This window comes from Peromyscus eremicus, chromosome 7 (genome assembly GCF_949786415.1).
Source record: "Peromyscus eremicus chromosome 7, PerEre_H2_v1, whole genome shotgun sequence".
In the NCBI taxonomy this organism is placed as follows: domain Eukaryota; kingdom Metazoa; phylum Chordata; class Mammalia; order Rodentia; family Cricetidae; genus Peromyscus; species Peromyscus eremicus.
Window position 1 is genome coordinate 116,664,655 of NC_081422.1, and position 24,602 is coordinate 116,689,256.

At 41.3% G+C, this 24,602-nt stretch overlaps 1 protein-coding gene across 1 annotated transcript in view; it reads left to right on the plus strand.

The window, feature by feature from the left end:
- The window catches only part of Topaz1 (testis and ovary specific TOPAZ 1), a 55,911-nt gene that overhangs the window by 14,690 nt on the left and 16,619 nt on the right, over positions 1-24,602 (plus strand). The window contains exons 5-12 of the mRNA XM_059268963.1: positions 4,468-4,532; positions 9,200-9,339; positions 12,469-12,554; positions 13,409-13,534; positions 15,352-15,415; positions 17,990-18,141; positions 18,331-18,423; positions 22,503-22,618. Of these exons, the coding sequence (XP_059124946.1) occupies positions 4,468-4,532; positions 9,200-9,339; positions 12,469-12,554; positions 13,409-13,534; positions 15,352-15,415; positions 17,990-18,141; positions 18,331-18,423; positions 22,503-22,618 (842 nt within the window). The remainder of the gene's footprint in view (positions 1-4,467; positions 4,533-9,199; positions 9,340-12,468; positions 12,555-13,408; positions 13,535-15,351; positions 15,416-17,989; positions 18,142-18,330; positions 18,424-22,502; positions 22,619-24,602) is intronic.

Here is a 24,602-nt window from a genome sequence, read left to right on the forward strand (position 1 = left end):
GTCTCAAAAAAAGAAAAGAAAAGAATGTTACATAAATTAAATCATGCAGTTTGTAATCACCTCAGATTGAGGATTATTCATTCAAATTGTTCTATACATCAATAATTTGATATTTTACCCCTCAGTAGTACTCCACAGTATGGGTACCACAGTTGGTGAGCTATTCATTTGCTGATGGACATCTGGGTGGCTTCCAGCTTGAGATATTACAAATGAAGCTGCTGGCTACAGGGAAGCTTTCATTTCTTAGATAAGTGGGTGTCCTTTGCTGAAGTGTGGTAGCTGCCACCTTACGTCCCTGCAGCAGGAGGGAGTGGAAATCTGTGTTTAGGACTTTTAGTGCTAGCTGGGCTAGGAGTCTACCTCTCATAGGTATGTATGTATTATGGTTTGAATGAGACTGGCCCATAAGCTCATATATTTGGATGCTTAATTCCCTGTTAATAAACTGTTGGGAAAGATTAGGAGGTATGGACTTGTTGGAATAGGTGTGGACTTGTTTGAGGAGGTGTGTTTCTGGGAGTGGGTTTTAAGATTTCAAAAGCCCATACCAGGCCCACTCTATCTATTTGTCCCTCCCTCTCTTCTCCCCTCCCTCCCTCTGTCCCCCTACCTGCCTGCCTGCCTGCCTGCCTGCAGATCAGGATATAAGCTCTCAGCCCCATGCTCCCCACATGATGATAATTAATCCTCTGAAATTGTAAGCAAGTCCTCAATTAAATGTTTTCTTTTGTAAGAGTTGCTTTGGTCATGGTGTCTCTTCACATCAGTGGAACAGTGACTAAGAAGGTGGTACCAGGACTGGGGCATTGCTGTGACAGGCCTAACCATGCAGTGTTTTGGAGGACTATGGAAGACTTGTGGACTTTGGACTAGAAACGCAGTTGAACATATTAAGTAGAACTTACTGGGCCATCCTAGTAGGAACATGGATGACAGTGGTGCTGAGGGTGATGTGAACTCTGGTGGCCCAGCTCAAGAGGTTTCAGAAAGGAAGAATATTAGTAAGTGACCTAGAGATCATTTTTGTGATATTTTGGCAAAGAATGTGGCTGTTTTCTGCCCTTGTCCTAAAAGTTTGCCGGAGGCAGCCGGGCGGTGGTGGCGCACGCCTTTAATCCCAGCACTCGGGAGGCAGAGCCAGGCGGATCTCTGTGAGTTCAAGGCCAGCCTGGGCTACCAAGTGAGTTCCAGGAAAAGGCGCAAAGCTACACAGAGAAACCCTGTCTCGAAAAACCAAAAAAAAAAAAAGAAAAATAAAGTTTGCCGGAGGCTAAATTGAAGAGTTTTAGATTAATGGCATTGGCAGAGGAGATTCAAGACAGCCTAGTATTGCCTGTGCCATGTGTCTGTTAGTGATCACTGTTATGCAGATCTACAGTGAAAAAGAGCAAACAGGGTAAAAAAAATATACAAAAGCATAGTTTGAGGAGAAAAGAGCACCAAGAAATGTATGTTGGAAGCAAGTCCAGTGCTCAAGTAGATAAAAAGTTTAAAGAAAGGACTGATTCAAAATGGAATAAAGGGAGTGGTGATGGTGACCTTAGAGCAAGACTTCACCCTGGTAAGCCTCCCTTTGTGAAAAGGAATTAAAGGAAAGCTGAGCAGAGAAAGGAACTGTCAACAGTTGACAGTTGAGAACAGGCTAGATTAGAGCTGGTCAGTTTGTAGGTTTGGTGACTTCACCTCTTGGATTATCCTCTTTTCAGGGTTCTCACCTATACTTTTCAGTTTCTGACTTTTCCCTAAACTCTGTCTTCTCTTGTTTGTGTCGGTAGGACAATTTTTTTTCCTCTCAAAGTAGTTCCAGCTAGGGCATGTGTAGTGCTGTCCATGCTCTAGGATTTCCAGGCATAAGTTTTAAATTACTCAGTGCAGAGTTTACAGTTTTCTGCAGAAATGTTAGCCTAAAAGGGAGACTGCTACTTCTGACAGTGGGCCTGTCACATATCTTTGAATGTTACTAACATTAGAGGGCCATCTTTTATCTTACTTTCCTATTGCTGACTGTCTTAGACACTGTTCTGTTGCTATGAAGAGATACCATGACCACGACAACTGTCATAAAAGAAAGCATTTAACTGGGGGCTTGCTTATATTTTCAGAGGATTAGTCCATTATCATCATGGTAGGAAACATGGCAGCATGTAGGCAGGCAGAGAGAGAGAGACACTGGGCCTGGCATGGCCTTTGAAACCTCAAAACCCACTCCCAGCAACACACCTCCTCCAACAAGGCCACACCTCCTATTCCTTCTAATTATTTTCAAACAGTGCCACTCCCTGGGGACCAAGCATTCAAATGTATAAGCCGAGGGGTCATTCTCATTCAAACCACCACACTGATGTATATAGTGGAGATTATTCCCTTTCAGTGTACATAGAGATATCATGTTCTTACAGTTATATAATTATATGGCTATGTTTGAACAAGTAGCATTATTGATGGATATTTAGTTTGTTTCTGTTTTGCTATTTAAATATTGCTACATTATTTTGCATATGTCCAAGCATTTTTTTTCAATTTCCAGAGTTAGAATTGTCAGATTGTCAATGTAGAGGTTACTATGATTTGTACTTCCAACAATATTGCTGAGAGTGCTGTTTTCTCCCCAAATTCATCAACTAATTAAGTGTTTAAACTTGTCCATCTGCTTATTTTTACAAATGATTTTGTTTTAGTTTTAATTTACATTTCTTTTAAGTCTAGTTTTCAACATTTTAAAAAGTCATTGTCATTTTTCTGTGAGTTTCTGTTTGTTCTTTGCCTGTTTCCTGAAATTTGAGCTGTGTGTGTGTGTGTGTGTGTATGTGTTGGAGTCCTATAGACAAAGTACTTATCTTTTCCTATACCTTGAAATGTTTTCTGTTTTCCTCTGGTAGTTTTAGAGTTCCTGGTCTTACAGCTACTTTCAGAATTTTTATATATATAATAAATCTTAAAGGAACCTGAAAGGCATTTTGACTTACAATGAGTCAGCATCATGCTTATTATCTATAAATTTAACTAGCTGGTTATACCATTGATCAAATCATTTTCTCAGAAATTTCAAATGCTGTCTTTTACATACTGTTTTAAAAAATTTTTAGCTGGGTAGTAGTAGTGTACACCTTTAATCCCAGCACTTGGGAGGCAGAGGCAGGCAGATTTCTGGGTTCGAGGCCAGCCTGGTCTATGAAGTGAGTTTCAGGACAGCCAGGGCTATACAGAGAAACCCTATTTGAAAAAAAAAAAAATTTTCATGTGTGTATATTTGCCTGCATATATCTGTGAACCATGTACATTCCTGGTGACTGTGGAAAGTGGAAATGTATTGGTGAAATTATTAAGGCCACGCCACGTAGTTAAAAGGGAGGTTTATTTAGTGGCGTAACTTACAAATGAAGGGATAGGTAGGTTGCAGGGTCTGGGAAAGACGTAGCGCAGTCTGGCCGTGTTCTCTGGAGAACTCTGCTCGGTCTACCTCCAGCATCCAGGGTCCAGGAACCAAGAGAGGCAGTGCATCCGGATCTCGGGTCTTCAGGGTCCTCTCTTGGCCCTGCCTTGTAGGCGTGACAGTTACCAAAGCCTCAATGGAGGTTGGAACTTCCAGATCAAAGCTGGAATGGCTATCTACTACAGAAATGGGTGTTAAATTTGCTGGAACTGAAGTTACATACAGATGCTTGTGAGCTGCTATGTGGATGCTGGGAATCAAATCCAGGTCCTTTAGAAGAACAGCCAGCACGTTTAACTGTAGCCCTATCATTAACATCTTAAATATTATATGTGGAATTAAACTCTTTTTTCCCCGGATACTTAGTGCATGCTTCCTTAGCATCCCATCAGTCATTAGGAAAATAGAAGCAGTGAGAAAAGCTGGCTCTAAAATACACTAAAATGTGTTAAAACCTAAAGCATTTTTGATTCCCTTTCCTACATTCTAAGATGCTTCAAACTCATCCTGGAAATAGTTTTCAGTGTGTAAAAGCACTCTGGAGAATTAGCACTTTATCTTCAACATTTTCATCTGGGAACATGACACATCTTTCCACTTGCTGCTTTGATTTGTTTTGTGGTACTGAATAGAGGGTTTCAGGTTTGCTGCACAGGAGGTCTGACACTGAGCCACACCCTAGTGGTTTCTACTTGTTAATGTATTACATTTGTCTGGAGTTGTTTGTTTGAGACAGGGTCTCGTCTAGACTGATCTGACCTTAGACTCAGTAAGTAGCTAGGATAGCCTTGCACAACTACTGATCCTCTTGCCTCCACTGGGGGAATATAGTTGATGCCAGCATGACCAGCAGCTGGAGAAAGTTTTAAGTTATTGTTGAGCATTTTAAATTATATAAAGTAAAACTGTCTTCAGGCCATCTAATAGTTAAATTATATCCCACACCATTCTAATAACCCTGGCAGGCCTCACGGTTTAAACGTATCACAGAAATGCTCATGTCTACTTCTTTAACTATAATCTCTTCACAGTGCAGCAGTTCAGACAAGGCAACTACTAAAGAAGAGCAAGAGAATACTCAGGAAGTCTGCAGAAGGTCTGTAATGTAATTGTAACTCTGTTGTGTATCATTGGCTAGTATCCCATAAGCTATGCACATGGATGTGGTTTAATTTGTGCGTCAGTTCCCAGATGCAAAGGTAATTTAAGTTACTTTAAAGCTGGTAGTAAAATGGGGTTATTCTTATTCTTTGTATGGGTGTGTGTGTTTACATGTTTGCATGTGTGTAGCTGCACATGTGTGTGAGTTTGCATGCATGTGTGTGCATGTGTGGACCAGAAGTTGATGTTGGATATCTTCCTCAATACTTCTATACCTTATATAGAGAGGTGGGGTCTCTCCCTTGAACTCAAGGATCTCTGATAAGATTTGTCTGGCTAGCTAGCTTGCTCTGGTGATTCCCTGCCCCCACCTCCCAGCCTGTTTTTACACATTTACCCAGCATTTATGTACTCCAATTCCCATGCTTGCACAGAAAGCTGTTCGTCTTCTGAGCAATCCCCCAGCCCCTGGCAGCAAGTTTTTGAGCCATTAAAAACAGTGATAGGTGTTGGAGAAATGACTCCGGTGTGGCTGCTCTTATAAAAGAATCCAAGATCAGTTTCTAATACCCACATTGGGTAGCTGTCTTAGTTAAGGTTTTCATTGTTGTGAAGAGTCATCATGACCATAACAACTCTTACAAAGGAAACATTTAATTGGGGTGGATCACTTACAGTTTCAGAGGTTCAGTCCATCATTATCATCATGACATCATCATTATCATGACAAGGAGCATGGTGTCATGCAGGCAGACGTGGTGCTAGAGCTGAGAGTGCTATATGTTGCAGGCAACAGGAAGTTAACTGATAGTCACACTGAGGGAAGCTTGAGCAAAAGAGACCTCAAAGCCCACGCCTACAGTGACACACTTCCTCCAACAACGCCACACCTCCTAATAGTGCCATTCACTTTGGGGGCCATTTTCTTTCAAACCACCATAGTGGCTTACAACCATCTGTAACTTCAGCTCTAAGGGATATGATGCCCTCTCCTGACTTTTGAGGACACCTGCGCGCACACACACACACACACACACACACACACACACACACACATAATTAAAAATGAAATATTTAAAAAATAGTGATAAATTCAACAGATAAAGCTGTATGACTCCATAAAAGTCATAATAGCTGAAATCAAATAAACTACATTTTCAACAAGTATTGCATGTGGATGCAATGACTTGTACTAAGAGATGCACCCATTGGTGCATCATCTAAACCATCTTCCACACTCATTTAGCTGCTGTGACAAGGCACACCCAAGTCAGAAGGTGAATGTGTTCTAGTCCATTTATGTTCAGGCTAAGATGTTCATGTATGGATCCTTAGAACAGCAATAGCACCTGAGAACTTGTCAGAAATGCAGTTGTAGGGTCCTACCCAGGCTTACTGAACCAGGAACTCTGGGGCTAGGACCTATCATCAGTCTGTGTTCAATAAGAATTCACCCTGATGGAAGCTCAAGGTTGAGAATTACTGTTAAGAGCAGAGCAGAGGAGTTAGATCACATGGAAGCCCAGCATGCTTCATGGCTGTCTTAGTTAAGGTTTCTATTGCTGTGATGAGACACTATGACCATGGCAGTTTTGGGGAGGGGAGCCAGGGGTTTCAAGACAGAGTTTCACTGTGTAGGCCTAGCTGTCCTGGAACTCACACTGTAAGCCAGGCTGGCCTTGAACTCATAGACGTCCACCTGCCTCTGCCCCCCCAAGTGCTAGGATTAAAGGCGTGTGCCACCACTGCCTAGCAGACCACGCCACTTCTTATAAAGGAAAACATTTAACTGGGGCTGGCCTACAGGTTCAGAGGTTCAGTTCATTATCGTCATGGCAGGAAGCATGGCAGTGTACAGTCAGATATGGTGCTGGAGAAGGAGCTGAGGGTTCTACGTCTGGATTGCCAGGCAGCAGGAAAAGCAAGTGAACCACTGGGCCTGGCTTGAGATTCTGAAACCTCAAAGCCCACCCCTAGTGACACACTTGCTCCAATATGGCCACACCTCCTAATGGTGCCACTCCCTGTGAGCCTATGGGGGCCATTTTCATTCAAACCACCACAATGGCCATTGCAGATCTTCAACAAGAACAGACACTGGAAGCTGAGTTTTCTTTACTGTGAGGTAGTGTTACTGCGGTCAGAAAGACTATACTTCAGCAGCCATCATCCATCTTTCTGCTGCTGCTTTTGTCCATGTTATTAGGGAAGAATGTTGAATACATATGTCAGTGATATCCGAAATCAAGGAGAAAAGTGATATCTTTCTTTAATTTTTAAATTCTCCTTATGCTACTAAATTTCAGCTGTTATAAATTCAGCTATAATTCCCTGCTTCTTACTGGTTTTTCTCTTCTGCCACAACATCACCGCCCCCCAAGTAAATCCAGTGAAAAAGCTTATAATTGTTTTTAAGGTTAAAAGATGATACTATCTAAATATTGGTTCCTTTCTCTGTAAAAGTCAATTAATTTGTACCTTTTAGACATCCTTGAGTTATTTTTCTATATGAGTAACTTCCAGGCTAATTTTTTTTAAGATTTATTTATTTATTATATATACAATGTTCTGCCTACATGCATGCTTGCAGGCCAGAAGAGGGCACCAGATCTCATTACAGATGGTTGTGAGCCACCATGTGGTTGCTGGGAATTGAACTCAGGACCTCTGGAAGAACAACCAGTGCTCTTAACCACTGAGCCATCTCTCCAGCCCCCAGGCTAATATTTTAATGAAATTTGTTATGCAGTTATACTAAAGTGCAGTTAAAGTTGTTTATATCATCAACCTGGTAATATTTGTATGGTTCTGTCCAGGAATACTCTCAGACATATATAGATTTATTATATAAATCTTATATAAATACTTATACAGAAGAATTTATATAGTAGCTCCTCTTTATCCACAGAAGCTAGTTCCCAGACCCTGCAGGTGTCTGTAAATTCATATAGTACGAACCCTGTGGCTTTTTCCTACACATACATTCTATAACTTAGGTACAGTAAGAGATCAACAGTAAAGAACTATTTTAACACTATGCTGAATAAATTCTGATACTGGCTTGTTCTGTCACATCTCGTGATGATGCAAGAAGACAAACTGCCTACATGAGAGATAAAGCAAAACAAAAGTGGCCAGAGTAATATAGGGTTAGGCTCCTCCTGAAGGGTTCCTGTTCCATGAATACAAGCAGTATAATACAGTGACAGTTAATTGTACTGATGTGGGTAAATGACTGACCAGTGCTTGTATATATTGGCAGGAGAATAGTTCACTTCCCATGCAGTATGAAGCAGGATTAGCCAGATACCATCCTAATCTACAGAACAGGATGCAGTTTAAAAGTTAGAAATTATTCTTGGAGTTTTCCATTAGTATTTTAGCATTATGGTTTATCCTGGGTAACTGAACCATGAAGTGTGAAACTGGATAAGGGAATTGTGCTATGATGCACTGGCTTCATTCTGTGGTCAGGAGAGTAAGTAGATACCTTTTCTTGTTTAGAATACATACTTTATATTCCTTGAACCTTTCATCAGGTATGATAAAAAATATTTCCAGTTAAGCCCAGTGGTATATTCCTGTAGTTCCCATGCTCACGAAGCTGAGATAGGAGGATGACCTGACCTGGGAGTTCAAGGCCAGCATAGTTCAAGAACAGGATAGTGATGTGCCATCTCAAAAAAAGTTTGGTTTTTTTGTTGTGGTGGTGGTCGTTGTGGTTTTGGGGTTTGCTACATGGTTTTTGTATGCATTTTGGGGGTTGGCTTTTTGGTTTTTGCTTTTGAGATAAGATCTTGCTTGTAGTCCACACTGCCCTTAAACCCATGATCCTCCTGCCTCCTCCCTCCTACACTGGGATTGCTGTGGTCATAACCACATCACCCTTTATTCATTGCATTTGTTACTGTGACAACATGTCTGTCAGAAGCAACAAAGGGGAAGAAGGATTTGGTTTGGCTCATGGTCTGAGAGAATGTTTCATGGTAGAGAAAACATGGCACAGTTCTTGGCAAATAGATGATAACAGGAACTCATCACATCCCAGTGTATCAGGAAACTCAGGCTGTGTAGCCTTCAAGACCTGCCCCGTAGCCACTCATTTCTCTCCTACTAGCCCCTACCTCCTAGAGGTTTTGTAGATTCATCAGCTGGGAACCAAGTGTTCAGACAAATGAGCCCATGGAGAACATTTCAAATTCAATCCATAATACACTATTCCTATTCCTATCCCTACCTGAGCCATTTCACAGTTATTGGTCTTGTGTTAAGAAGACGGGACCTTGGGCTAGCAAGATGGCTCAGCAGGTAAAAGCACTTGCTGTACAAGCCTGAAAACCTAAGTTTAGTGTCCAAAATCCACATAAAGGTGGAAGGAGAGACCCAGCTTCACAGAGTTATCCTCTGACTGCCACACACTCGCTATGGCATATGCACCCCTCCCAAAAACATCATCATCAACCATAAATTATTAAGTAAAATAAAATTTAAGGAAGACAGGAGCACCCCATTAGAAATATTGCAAAATCATAATTTATAGTGTATAGAATAGTACATGGTACATACATAGTAGTAGGTTATAGTTCTGCTTACTTGATTCTCATTGCTGTAATATTTTTTCAATACACTGATAATTCTGATTCAGTTTTTCTGTTCATACAGCAAAGATTCTAAAGATGCAGAGGTTGTGGTTAATGAATGTCAGTTAGAAACACTGGACCCCAAACCTCTCTGCTCATCAGTCCTTCCTTTGAATCTAAGCAGTCATCAAGAAGATGCAGTACCAATTCCCTGGATGAATGGTAATACTTGTTTTCTTATTCTTGAAGTAATATAAAAATTTCACAGAAGTCATTGCTACTGAAATAAAAATACCTGTGTTTATGTGACAGTGGTATTGTGTGAAAAAACTAAAGTATTCATATTTTATTTAATTATACTTGTATATGTGTTATATGTGGATTTGTGTTATCTTTCATAATTCAGAATTCTCTAATTCTCTAAACAAAATGAGCTCTGTTGAAGAATGAGTTTAGAAACTTAAGTTACTTTGTATAACACGCATCTCACCCTTCTGAGCTTTCCCAGTACTCCCTTCATCCTACCTGGTATTGTAGGCCATTGCAGCAATGTGTGTTTTATTTCAAAGCCTTCTAACTTTCATAATATAAATTGCTGTAAATCATAGGCAGCATACTTTCAGCCTGTTCCAGATTATATCCAGATGCTACAGAGGTAAAATATGAACAATTGAAATAAAAATATTTGTGCTAAGGAGATAGCTCACAAACATAAGGACCTGATAGCCAGATATGATGGTATGTGCCTTTAATTCCAGCAATTGGGAGGCAGAGGTAGATGGATCTCTGTGATCTTAGTCTAGCCTGATCCAGCTTGGTCTACAAAGCAAGTTCCAAAATAGCCAGAACTATATAATAAAGAGACCCTGTCTCAAAAAACAAACAAACAACAAAAAAGAAATATAAGGACCTGAATTCAGATTCCTAGCACCCATGTAGAAGTTGGGTATGAAGGTACACATCTATAAACCCAACACTGGGGAGAGGAACAAGGTGGACCCCAGGAGCTCACTGGCTATCCAGTCTTGCTGCAACAATGAACTTCAGGTCAGTGAGAGACCCTGTCTCAAAGTCATGAAGTGAGAGATAGAGAGATGGCTCCGCAGTTAAAAATACTTGTTGCTTTTGCAGAAGACCTGGATTCAGTTCTCAGCATCCACATGGTAGTTCACAACCATCTGTATCTCCAGTTCCTGAGGACCTGAAGCCTTCTTCTGACTTTCTCAGACATCAGGCACACAAACGGCACACACACAGACTTTCAGCCAAAACATTCATATACATAAAATAAAATTAAAAGAAAAAACAAAAACAAGAAGTAGAAGCTGGGCATGCTAGTTTCAGCACTCCGGAGGCAGAGGCAGGGGGATCTCTGTGAGTTTGAGGTCAGCCTGGTCTACAGAGTGAGTTCCAGGACAGCCAGGGATACATAGTAAAACGGTGGCTCAAAAATCAGCAACAAAGAAAAATGTGGTAGAGGCTGATAAAGGAAGATACCCGATGTTAACTCTGACCACCTTGAACATGCTGAGGTAAGCACACATGCACACACACACCCTATACTACATAAAAATTGCCTTTAGAAAACAATGTTTTTAAATGTCCTAGTTCTTGTTTTAAAAGACACCATTAGGCCTACAGAGATGACTCCACATTTAAGATCACTTGCTGTTCTTTCAGAACTGAGTTCAGTTCCCAGGACCCATAACAAGCAGCTCACAACTGTCTGTAACTCCAGCGCCAGAGTATCCAACATCTCTGGCCTCTGCAGGCACTGCACTTGTATGCAAATGCACACACACACACACACACACACACACACACAGTACACAATTAAAAATAATGAAACTAAATTTTTAGAAGACACCATAAAAAAGTGCAGTGTCTGCTCTGCTGATCAGCATAGGTACTGTAACAAAGTATCACAGACTAAGGGGCCTAAATAGAGATTTATTCCTGATGATTCTGGAGTCCAGAACCAAGATTCTAGCAGGTTGGGTTTCTGAGGATCCTGTTTATGTCTCAAAAGGCCACCTTCTTACTGAGTTCATGTATCTCTTTCTCTGAGTGTGTAAAGAGAGTACATTCTTTGGTATGTATGCTAATAGGGCCCCTGGCATCATTGAGGATTAGGGGTTCAGGCTATGAATCTGTCAAAGACCCAGCCAAGTTCCTAGTATAGATTTGTCAGTATTCTTCCTTAAGAAAGGTTTGAGTGAGGTGTTTTACTGGACTAGGGCTCAAGAATACTTAATCTTTTAAGAAAATTATCTGCAGCTATAGTTAACTTTAAACTTTAAGTTCAGGTCTAGAAGTGTTTCAGGGAACACAAGACGTAAGTCATTCAGTATATACAGTATATGCAAATGTAAGTCGCAGTAATATACATGGCAATACAAGTCTAAATTGAATAAAATGTGCCCATAGCAGGGCGTATGGGGTAGCTCAGCCAGTAAAGGCACTTCCCACCAAGCCTGACCACCTGAGTTTGATCCCTGAAACATGGTAGAAGGAAAGAAGTGATTTCTCCAAGTTATACTCTTACCTCCAAACCTGCACATGTGCTGTATGCCCAAGTATGTATGTGATACATGTACACACACACACACACACACACACACACACACGCACACACGCACACACTTAAATGTAGGGAACAAAAAGATAAAAGAGGATGTTAGAGAGATGACTCATGGTTAAAAATACTGGTTGTTCTCACAGAGGACGTGGGTTTGATTCCCAGTGCCCACATGTCAGTTCACAACTGTCTTTAACTCCACCCCCATGGGATCCAACACTCTTAGTCAGTGTTCTATTGCTGTAAAGAGATGCCATGACCAAAACAACTCTTACAAAAGAAAGCATTTAATTGGGGCTTGCTTATATTAATTAGTCCATTATCATCATGAGCATGGTGACACCCAGGCAGACATGGTGCTGGAGAAGTAGCTGAGAGTTCTACATCCTGATCTGCAGGCAACAGAAAGAGAAAGAACCGGGCCTGACATGGGCTTTTGAAACCTCAGAGGCCACCCTCAGTGACACATTTTCTCCAACAAGGCCATATTTTCTAGTCCTTCTCAAAGAGTGCCACTCCTTAATGATTAAGCATTCAAATATATGAGCCGAGCCTATCTGAGCTATTCTTATTCAAACCACCATAAACACTCTTTTTTGGCCTCTAAGGGCAGCAGACATTGCAGGTTACCTATACACATAAAAATAAATAATTTTTTTTAATTTTCAAAGAGTAAAGAGTATGCCAGAGTGAAAACTAAAGCATGCAGGAGTGACTGCCACTGTTCAGAAGTCAGTGTGCACTGCTTGTTTGTAATGCTCTTCTACTTCTAGATTTCAGATTTCCAGCAAGACACTCTGTCCTACAGCTGAAGAATCATGAAACATGTGAAATATTTAAAAGAGAAAAAAATATGGGGGTAAGTCCCCTCTCCTAAAAAGTAAGAATCTTGTAAATTATAACCCATAGTTAGGGAAATACAAGCAAAAGGATCCAGTCCCTTTTTAAACAGTTGCAAACACACAGATTTTGTGTGGGGATTAGGTAGGAATAAGCAGCAGAGAATAAACACTGACTTAGAGGATGTTCACCAGTGACAGGCTTGAAGCATAAGAAAAGGAGCCTCTGAAGCTGAAAGCTAGGAGAAGGAGGGAATGTCAGCTGTGGAGATGTCTGCTGTATAAAGTTCAGATTTATCATTTCTCTCCTCTTGTTAATCAGAAGAACCAAGGAGAGTTTTGTTTCTAATAAATGCATCTGAAATGCAGTATGTTCTATGGTATAGCTAGCTTTCTGTGAAAGAGGAGGTAAGAGCATGAAAGAGAGGACCCTGTGTAAGCTTTTAAAGACAGGTGGGTGGGCAGGGAATCCACAAGATTACTGTGATTTCCAATAAGTTTTGCTGTGAGCCTAAAATTGTCCTCAAAACAAGTCTTTAAAAATGTGAAGCAAGCCAGGAATGGTAGTGCATAACTTTAATCCTGTCACTCTGGAGGCAGAGGCAGGAAGATCTCTGTGAGTTCAAGGCCAACCTGGTCTACATAGTGAGTTCCAGGCCAGCCAAGGCTACATAGTGAGACCCTGACTCAAGAAAAAAAATATGAAACAAAGCAGTCCTAATCCTCATGGAATCTTTTATATAAGAAGTTGATAAAAGTCATGGGTAAATCATTCTGAACTAGTTATTATGTTAAAGCATTGGAATACTCAGACATGTCCTCATTTGACTATGTTTTATGATTAACATGGAAAATGTTTTTTCTAATCTTCTAGGTATTCCAGAAGCCCTTAGGGTTGGTGATACCCTATAGATACTGCAAATTTCATTTTAATACATTACGTGGCTGTGAGCGAGCACAGTGCAAATTTACCCATGTGCCTGAGCAGGGAGATGAAAAGGTAAAGCCCTGTGTGAAGTGGAGATGGTCTTACTACATGCATTTTATTTGATTGTCATAATGCCCTGATAGCACAGAGTTTATGCTTTATATGAATTGTATATGTAACTCTATACAGAGTCTTGCTGTGTTTCTCAGGCTGATCTCAAATCTCTGCTGCCTCAACCTCCCAAGAAGCCCAGACTAAAAGTACATACCGTAGCACCTGGATTGCCTACTTTGGCTTAATATTTTTGACATCTAGTTGTTAATGTTTCTTTCTCCTTACTGTGTAATAGTTAATATTCTATTCTACATGTAAGCAAGTGTTACATATAGCTCTGGGGGAAAGGTATCCTGACTGTTCAGGGAGTCAGGCGACACCTTGAGCTGCTAGGACAGCTCTGGCAGCTGGAGCTGCAATGAGGCAGCTCAGCTCTGGAGGGAAAGGTATCCGGAATACCTTGAACTACTAGGACAGTTCAGCTCTGGAGGGAAAGGTATCCTGACTGCTTGGGGGAGTCAGGCTATACCTGGAGTTGGGGTGCAGTGGGGGTGGTCTCCCCACAGGATATAGCAATCCTGCTCCTCTCCTGGAGAGGCACTACAGCTGAGATTTGCTCAACCCCCACTTAAGGGGACTTCCCAGCAGAGCTCTGCTTCTTCTCTGGCCCAAGATGTTGCTGCTTTTGCTTCACTCTGCTAAAGGGAAAACCCTGCAGAAATGTAGCAATCTCCTCCGGCTCAGGCGAAAAGTTACTTTTTCTGCTCCATCGAGCTCTGTCCCCAAAGGAACGTCTCTGCAAGGTTTTTTTCTGCTCAATCCCCTAAGGGACATCTTAGCAAGGTTCTTCTTTGTATCAGTGAATGAAGATCTTCACACTCAAGACTCTTTTGAGAAAGAGATTTATTTGGGAAGGAAGAGTCCAGGAGAGTGGCTGCCTCTACCCGGGTGGGAAAGGACAGCCCACAACTGAACAGGTGGGGTGGTTTATGTAGGATCTCTTGGGGACAGAGTTTCTCCAGAGAGAAGATTTTTCTGTCCAGGGATTGGTTAGTTTTTTCCTGCTCAGAGATTGGTTAGTTTTGTTGGTCGGGCAGAGATGGCCCCGATTTCAGACCCAAACTGTTTCTTTCACTGGCCTTTCTTAGCTTTTTGGCTCTAATTCTAATGCCAGGGCATATTTCTTTCACTGACTCTGATTCTAGGGACAAAGTGTGTTTCTTTGGCACTGGTTTCAGAGTCAGGGCATGTTTCTTTGGTTCTGGGTTTGGGGATAAAGTGTTTCTTTTCTGGCTCAGGTCCCAGATCTAGGCTGTGTTTCTTTCACTGTTTCTGGGCTCCAGGTCAGGGTGGGTTTTTTTAGCTAGCCCCTTCTCCCTGCACTACAAATTTATCAAAATTAACTATTAGTGAACATTAAGGTTGATGGACATTTGCATCGTTTCCCTGTTTGGATAACACAGCAGTGATATTCTTGGCATTCTTTTCTTGTCTCCTGGCAAATGTGTGCTTATGCCATAGGGACTGCGAATGTTCAGTCCTAGTACAGCCTGTGGGACAAGTTCTGAAGTGGCTATTCCAGGTCACACTCACAGGGTGTCATGCCACCCTTGTCAGCTCTTGGTGTCTTCACAGTCATGGTGACCATTAGCCAGACACAGTGGCACACACCTAAATTCCAGAACTTGGGAGGTGGAGGCAGAGGTCAGTCTAGTACACATTTCAAGCCTGTGAATTAACTTGAATATCAACTTTTATTTTAAGCTCTAAGCTCATAACTTTCTGTTTTCTTGTAAAACATGTAAAGGTGATTTAATATTTTATGACTTTTGTAGATCTGCATGGATGTTTTTAGGAAATACATAAGTCTCAATGAGCAGCATTTGCTACAGCGAGCAGGTATGGAATGACTGAATGATAATTACAGATTCCTGGGAGTGGCTCCACACGTGTGCTGTTGTGTCAGCAAGTGTTAAAATTAGTCCAGAAAGGTAAACGTGCTTGCTGTGAAAACCTGGCAGCCTGAGTTTGATCCCTGTATCCCACCTAAATGTGGAAGGAGCCAAATCCACAGAGTTGTCCTCTGTCTTCTATGCTCGCACCCACACAGATGCATCATGCATATACGTACACAATAATTTTTAATTATAAAATAAACTTAAAATTTATTTTCAAACTAAGTATGAAAACTGAATGTCGCCTAAGATTGGCTCTGTTGGCCTTAGAAATTATTAAAAATAAAATCTATGTCTGCCTAACAATGTAACACCCTTATGTACTAATATTTCTTGACTTAGAAATTTCATTTACATATGTAAAAGAGAAAGCATCTTGCTCATCAGCCATTAGCTCTCTATGCAAGGCTCCTTTAGATCCTGGATCTTTCCTCTTTATCCTTCTTTTTCCACATTTCCCCTCATTGCCAGGGCAGCATCCTGTCAGTTCTGTACAGCTCCATCAGCGAGGCCTGTGCCGCGCCTCAATCCTGCTGGCACCATGCTGTCTGTCTAGGGTACTCTGCCATCGTTTCTCTTCCCATGACAAATAGCTGGGTAGCCTTCAAGGTCCTATCCTTACCAAGAGGATTGCCTTCTCTGTTAGCCCTTGTCTGAGTCCACAGCTTCACCCCATTCCTCGCCTCCATCCCCTCACAGTTCTGGATTATGAGCCCTAAGAGGATAAGAACCAAAGTTTATATACATTTGTCCCCTGACACAGCCACTAAAGCCACCCAGCATAGTAGTAATAGAGCATTACAGCTCCATGTTCACCATCTTCAGTCTCATTCCTCTGAAAACATCCAGGGCCCTCACGTCTAGTAAAGAAGTTGGTTAGTTAGAGGCAATAGGACCCAATATGGGAATGAATGATCCAGGGACTGTGACAGCTAAGAAGTTAGATGGGGTTAAATGTAGGTGAGTTTCCAAGTTTCCAAAACAATTCTAAAGCCTGTGAAAAGAGAAGATGTTGTTTGAATCTTAGATGGTCTTTTAATTAAAAACAAAACAAAAAAAAAAAAAAACAAACAAACGAACAAAAAAAAAAAACAGAGCCAGATATCAGGGTGAAAGCTGAAAGATCAGAGAAGCAGAACAGCCAGCCACTAGTTCTTACCTCTACAAAATCATTAGTCTCTTTAGAGTGAGTTCCTGTTTCCTCATGCCTTATATACCTTTTTCTGCCCTGTCCTCACTTCCTGGGATTAAAGGCCTGTGTGCTTCCCAGCACTGGGGTTAAAGGTGTGTGTCATCACTGCCTGGCTGGCTGTTTCCAGTGTAGCCTTGAGCTCACAGAGTTCCGGATCTCTGTCTCCCAAGTGATAGGATTAAGGGTGTGTGCCACCACTGTCTGGCCTCTATGTGTAATCTAGTGGCTGACTTTGTCCTCTGATCATCTGGCTTTATTGGGGTGTACAATATATCACCACAAAGGACATGGATGGGAACTATGGGAAACTCCTCAGATGTAAAACTGTGTAAGCATCAGTGGCCATGAGAAAAACATCTGAATTTAGTTGAGGTATGTGTGTGAGTCTATCTGTGTCTGTGTCTTACAATGTATCACTTCAAGGTAAATTGCAAGGGACTTGGAGAGATGGTTCAGTGCTTAAGAGCATTCACTGCCCTTGTAAAGGTCCAGAGTTTGGTTCCCAGCACTCATGGTGGGCGGGTGATAACTGCCTGTAACTCCAGCTCCTGGTGATCCAATGCACTCTTCTGGCCTCCTCAAATATTTCACTCATATGCACTAACCCACACACAAACATACATGGGCACATAATTAAAAATAAAATGAGTTGGGCCACTGTGGCACACACCTTTAATCCCAGCACTTGGGAGGCAGAGGCAGGTAGATCTCTGTGTGTTCGAGGACAACCTGGTCTACAGAGCAAATTCCAGGACAGTTGGGGCTACATAGACAAACCTTATTACATGATATTTTTAAACCTGCTTAACATTAACTTTTCAGTTTTGCTGAACTTTTTCATTATCTAGTGACTTCCACAGTATTGGGTAATTCAGAGACTAATGAGCATTTGTGGTTGAATAACATAAAACTAAAAGTGATTTTTGCTAAGGCAGTTTTAGCTAAAATGTGAAAATTTGGACTAGGAAATTTTGGAATGGGAAAAAGATGATAAGGTTATCTCAGTTAATTTTAGTAAAATTAATGTGGAAAAGTGAAAATAGTTTAAGTGTTGTACAGAAAATAGGTTAAGGAACTGGATGGACAGAACCCTGTAGGAGTATGACTCTGAGGAGGAGTAGGCATTAAGACCATGGTGGCCTTCATCCTGTGCAGACTGACTTCTGATGTCACTACCATTTTGACTTTTTGCTTTCATATTCATCAGTTATTTCTGACATTTCTGGTCCCTTTCAAGGAATGAATTTATATAATATCTTTACAGAAAATCCATCTATTTTTCTGTCTTAAGAGCAGCAAATGACTAATTTTATTTTTCATTTTCAGCACACATATTTCTGGAGTACTACAGAAAGTTTCCCCCAGGGATACACTTCAACTTTCAAGTGCTAAATGACCTTCTGATTTCTTTACTCAAGCATTGTTTATTGAAAGAAGTCTTTCAGATAGTGAAGCTCAGCATAATGGCTAAAATGCTGGTGAGTAACCCGAAATGCATGAGCACCAACTCTGCTGGTCTCATCTTTGTGTGTTAAGTTAGCACTTAAATTTCTACCTGTCACAAACTCCTCAGAGAACACATTTTCCAGTGTAAATGAAGTTGAGAAATTTAAGGTGCACTAAAGACATGGAAGTAAGTGCTATTCTTGTTTGTTTCTTTTATCCAGCCTGCTCTGAAAATATTACTAAAAATATTTGAGTATGTGGCAGCTATGAAGTTAAAGAGTGCTGTGCCTGCTTTAATTGAGATTTTTTGCAAGGTATGATTTTTAATCTCTTTTATTCTCTAATAGGGAATAACAAAAAGAGACTGTTTCCACATAATTATTTATCTGTCTTTTATTCATGTTCTACTTGATAGAGAACTCATAAATGTTATCTTTTTCTCCTGAAATAGCTCAGAAGCATATTCCAGTGATTGACTTCCCCTTAAATATTCTACATATTCAGATGACTGCTTTCTTACTGTAAATTATCTTCATCTCTATTTCTTAATTATAGCTAAAAGAATTCTTTCTCAGAAATATGTAAGGTCACAATAAAAACAAATCAGTATATAAATAGAAAATTGTAACTAAAAGTAGTTAGAAATTGGTTTTAAAATGTGGCATTAAGCCGGGCGGTGGTGGCGCACACCTTTAATCCCAGCACTCGGGAGGCAGAGCCAGGCGGATCTCTGTGAGTTCGAGGCCAGCCTGTACTACCAAGTGAGTCCCAGGAAAGGCGCAAAGCTACACAGAGAAACCCTGTCTCGAAAAACAAAAAAAAAGTAAATAAATAAAATAAAATAAAATAAAATGTGGCATTAAGCAAAATGAGGAATAAGAACTTTTTGTTTTGTTTTTTGTTTTTCGAGACAGGGTTTCTCTGTGTAGCTTTGCGCCTTTCCTGGAACTCGCTTTGGAGACCAGGCTGGCCTCGAACTCACAGAGATCAGCCTGCCTCTGCCTCCCGAGTGCTGGAATTAAAGGCGTGCGCCACCACCGCCCGGCTTGGAATAAGAACTTTTTAATACTCTCCAAAAACACACATTAAAAACTTAACATGTGTGTGTATGTATGTGCACATGTGGAAACTAGAGGTCAGCATCACTTTCTACCTTATTTTTTGAGACAAGGTCTCTCTCACACCAGGACCTGGGGCTCACCTGTTTAGGCCAGACTGCCTAGACATCAAGACCCAAGGAATTCTGCGTCTACCTCCCTCGCACTGGGATTACGGGCATATGCTGCTGTGCCCAGCTTTTTACATGGGTGCCGACGATCCAAACTCAGGTCCTCATGCTGTGTAGCAAGCATTTTACCAGCTAAGTTATATTTTTCCAGCCCCCAAAGTTTAACTTTTGTTGAATGCTTCAAAATACCTGACACACCCCAACCAGCACTGGATAAAAACAGGTATGGTGGCACATGTCTATAATCCTAGCCCTCCAAAGGTGGAGGCAGGGGAAGCAGAAGGAGTGAGTTTGAGGCCAGCCTGGGCAACATGAGTATCAACTACAGCACTACAGAGAACCAGAGACTGTCTAACAAAGACAGTGATTTGGGTTACCTTGGGGGTGTTCTGCAGAGGTTGTTGGTTCCACAGTTAGTATGGAGCCATTATTCCTAAGAGTTGCTCAATGCAGTATCAGTATCCCTGTAAAGACTTTTTCAGGGTCCAGCAATGGCAGTATCATGTTTCCTATGATGTCTTTGCTCCTGATACCAGCAGTATAACATACCCCATCCAATTAACCTACAGACCATGGAGAAAACAGAAATTCAGAGTTTATTTTATGTTCATAAATAGGCTGTTAACCAAGTTTGTCAAGAAATAATTTATACTTACCCTGGTATTTGAGCACTTTTTAAGGATAGTTTTTTTTTTTTTGTTTTTTGTTTTTTTTTTTTTTTGAGATAGGGTCTTATCATATGGCTCTGACTGCCTGGAACTCACCACGTAGATCAGGGTGGCCTCAAACTCACAGAGAACTGCCTCTCTCTTAAGTCCTGGGGTTAAAGATGTGAACCACCACAACCAATTTCAGGGTAGATTTTAAGGGAACCAGTTACCAGGTAGCTAATTTGTTCTTTCACAGGTTTAGTTTATAGTTGGCTCTGTCCCATCACAGCGTGGAAGGGAATACAGAGACCAGCAGGCAATGTTTGAGATGTTACAGAGAACAGGAAACCCTCATGGTGCTTCTGTCTTCTGTCATGAAGTTCAGTGGGTTGAGGGGAGGAGCTGTTTTCCTTTTTTTTTTTTATTTTATTTTTAAGGATTTATTTATTTATTATGTGTACAATGTTCTGCCTGCATGTATGCCTGCAGGCCAGAAGAGGGCACCAGATCATTACAGATGGTTGTGAGCCACCATGTGGTTGCTGGGAATTGAACTCAGGACCTCTGGAAGAACAGCCAGTGCTTTTAACTGCTGAGCCATCTCTCCAGCCCCTGTTTTCCTTTTTAAGAATAAAATTGACCATGCTTCACCTTCAGAGGAGCTAACAGAAATAGTTCAGGGACTTGAGTTTGTAACAGGCAGGAAGTAGTTATATGTAGTTTTTCACCAAAACAGTTTCTAGTTTGTTTAATCAGTCGGCTTAGAAAGGAGTTTCTAGGACCTGCTCAGAATCTGCCATCAAATTCAAGGCGGTTTTCTACAAGTCAAAGATGGGAGACCCCAGTGACTTTTTCCTCTTCCCTTTACTCAGAGAAAGGCTGTCTCACCTCAGCTTTAAGTTCTTAAGACCGAATGGCACCTCACATGAAAATGTGAATTCTCCACTCTCCCTGCTGTTTTGTTATCCTGTCTGTTGGGGTTTCTACTGCTGTGATAAGACACTAGGGAGGAGAGTGTGTGTTTCAGCTTACATACCCAACCAGAAGCCTTCATGAAGAGACATCAGGGCAGAAACTTGGAGTCGGGAACTGGAGCAAAAGCCATGGAAGGAGCTGCTGACTGGCTTGCTCCTCATGACTTACTCAACCTGATTTCTTATAGAGCCCAGGACCACTTGCCCAGAAGTGGTACCATCCACAATGGGCTGGGCCTGTTCACATTAATCACTAATTAAGAAATGCCCCACAAGCTTGCCTGTAGACCAGTACAATGGAGGTATTTTCTCAGTTGTAGTTCCCTCTTCTCAGACAAACAAATAAATATAACAGGATACCACCCCAATTTTGAATTCCCACTACTCCCTTCAAATCTAGATGAGGGAGGTAAGGCATACATTCTCTCAAGTGTTGAAAACATTTTGAGGAGACTGAGGACAGTGCTCAGTAGGTAAAAAGTACTTGCTATGCAAGCGCGAGGATCCGAATTCAGATCCCCAGAATGCACCTTAAAGAGCTGGACACAGTATTGAGTCTGTAACCCTTTCACTGCTGAAACGGGAGGCAGGGACAGGAGAACAGCCCAGAAGCCAATGGGGCAGTTCACCTAGAGTACACAGATAACAAAAGATACCCTGTCTCAAACATGGTAGGAGATAAATTTTATAGTCAGAAGTTATCTGCTAACCACATGCAGCCATGGCAGGTGTGCTCCCACAACCACACTTCTTACACATGTACCACACACACCACACACAAAATAAATAATGAAGTATAAACATCTCAGTGATAAGTAATTTCTCAATAGGAGAATATAGCCACAGTAGACTCTTAGGAAGTATTGTTCATACACCTTCAGCTGAATCAGTCTCCCAGTCCTGGAGACTCCATGGCCTAGTCACAGGATCTTTAGCAGAAACCACCATAACCTCAAGCCCTCCCAACCTCTCAGGATAATAACTGGATGATTGTCTCCCGTTCATCCATTCTCATACTGGAGGCATCAGATATTCCATCAGCACTCTCCATTCAAGCTGAATGGTACATGAAAAGGACAGGAAATGAGGCATGTCAGAATTAAATATATGACTGTGTGGACAGTCAGCTACCTACGTTGTTAATTTATTAAGTAAAGACCAGTTCTTCCATGGCAAGGGCCAGGGGTAAAGCTCAGGATAGACTTCTCAGAATTTACCATCAGGCATGAGACGTCAATACCAGAGCTACACTGGAACAGACAGTGCTAGATAAGAGTTATACAACAAAATAGTCTTGGCGAATGGGAAGAAAATTCAATTTTTATATTCAAACATATTGTTCCCATGTTTGTTTTAAATTCTTAAGGTATCTTTCTGTGGTTCTCAAACACTTGAAGAAATTATGCTTTGAACTTTGCTAATAAGTTTTGATTCCCCTGTCGCCATGTTTTACTCCATCTGTCACTGTCTTGGTTATTTCTCACACATTGACTTACCAATGATTTCACATTTTACAAGAACAATTACTGTTTCTCCTACAGTTCATTGATGCTGGGATGGTGCCTGACTCAGAGCATTTGAACTATATTGTCAAGCTTTTGTACCAAACACAGGCATCCCAACAAGACATAGCTGCAGTTCTGGAAGCCAAATCCAGGTAAGATGGGAGCCTGATCAGGTCTGTATTTTGGTGGGGACCCAGAGAAGTGAAGGCAGAGCACTTTCCAATACTCCTATCTCAGGAGTGAGTTTGTCCCCTGTCACAAGCCCCTTCCTGCCTCCGTTCACTGCTGACCTTTGTCGACCTCCACTTGGTTCCTCATTTAACCTTAGTGTCCATGAAGGGCAAAGGAGCTTCTCTTAGCTCATGTTTTACTGCATACTTAATTGCACTTAATACACTTTAATGTGCATGCAAATTATTTTACCTTTTTTTTCCCTCCCTGGCTCACTTCCTGTTAGCTTGGTGCTCTCCCTTCTCCCTCATTAACTATGTCTACTCAGTTTATGAGGCCCCAACCACTTATTTACTCTCTGAGTATACCGCCATAGGACTGGGGTGTCCCTCCTTGGGAGAGCACTTGCCTGGCATGTATAGGGTCCTAGGTTCCAACTCTAGCCATGTAAAAAGCAAGCAGTACTACTGCAATATATCTGTATTGAGAAAAGGGAAAGCAAATTTTGTTGGGGTTGGAGAGATAGTAAAGTACTTGCCACATGAATGTGAGGACTTGCATTCAATCTCTAGCATCCATATAAAAGCTGGTCATAGATACTTGTAATCCCAGTGCTGGGGAGACAGAGACAGGTAATCCCTGGGGTCAGCTGAATAGCTAGCCTTGCTTACTTAGTGAGTTCTGGGTTTAGTGAGAGACTTTATGTCAAAAACCAAGGTGGATTGTGCTGTGACCCCGCTTGGCCTCAGGAATTTGAACATGACTGGGTGGTAAGAGAATGAAGAAAAGACAGACAGACAGACAAATATCTTGGATCAGTGGTCTGGGCTCTTTGCTAGAAAAACCTCAGCATACCAGAAACTCAGCATATTTATTGTATAGTATTCTTATATACATCTTAACAAGAAGTTAGGTTATTATACACAGATTAACAAGGAGGCAGGGTTTATGGTATACAGCTGGATCGAGGAGGCAGGCTTAACTAATCTCAGTAGTAGCAGTCGCTGTAAGGAGAGGTCTTCAGGTGTAAACATCCAAGGGAAGAAAGCTATGGTAGACGTTTTCTACACACACTACCAACATCCACACATGGACAAGAAGGTAAGGTTTTGCCATTTCCCTCTGAACCTTGCCCTGAGGAAAAGGCTTTGCCATTCCTCCATGGGTCTGAGGCTGTGGGCTTCCTCTGCTCCCTAGCAGGACAGAGCCTGAGGAATAACACCTGAGGTTGACCTCTGCACACCACCTCTCACCCCCCCCCCCCACACACACACACAGTTGTTTAAAAGAAAAAGGCGGGGCTGGAGAGATGGCTCAGAGGTTAAGAGCACTGACTGCTCTTCCAAAGGTCCTGAGTTCAATTCCCAGCAACCACATGGTGGCTCACAACCATCTGTAATGACATCTGGTGCCCTCTTCTGGCCTGCAGTCATACATGCTGTATATGTAATAAATAAATCTTTAAAAAAAAAAAGGTGTTTAAAAAAAAAAAAAGAAAGAAAAAGGCATAGACACAAATTGTAAATATCAGGAATGAAGGGGTCAGTGCAGATCCTCCCACCACTGAAAAAATTGCTGTGAATATCCAATGTGTATGAACTCAGCAATGAAGATGAAATGGAATGATTTCTAGATCTAAATAGTTGTATAAATTATAGAAAAAATCTAGTCCACAATTTAAAAGCTTCTAAAAAAAGGCATCCGAAGGGCCAGATAGTTTTTTCTTGAGAAGTATACTCATTTTTAAAAGATGAGACTGAGTGAATTTACTCATAATTACAGAAAATAGAAAAGGAGAGAATAATATTTATTGGACTTTTTTTGTGTGGTTGGTTTGTTTTGTTTGCACCCATATCTCATATGTAGTCAGTGCTAGACCTGAATTCCTAATCCTCCTACCTCTATCTCCCAACTGGTAGAATGTGCCACTATGCTTAGCTTATCAAGATTCTTGCGGTAGGTATT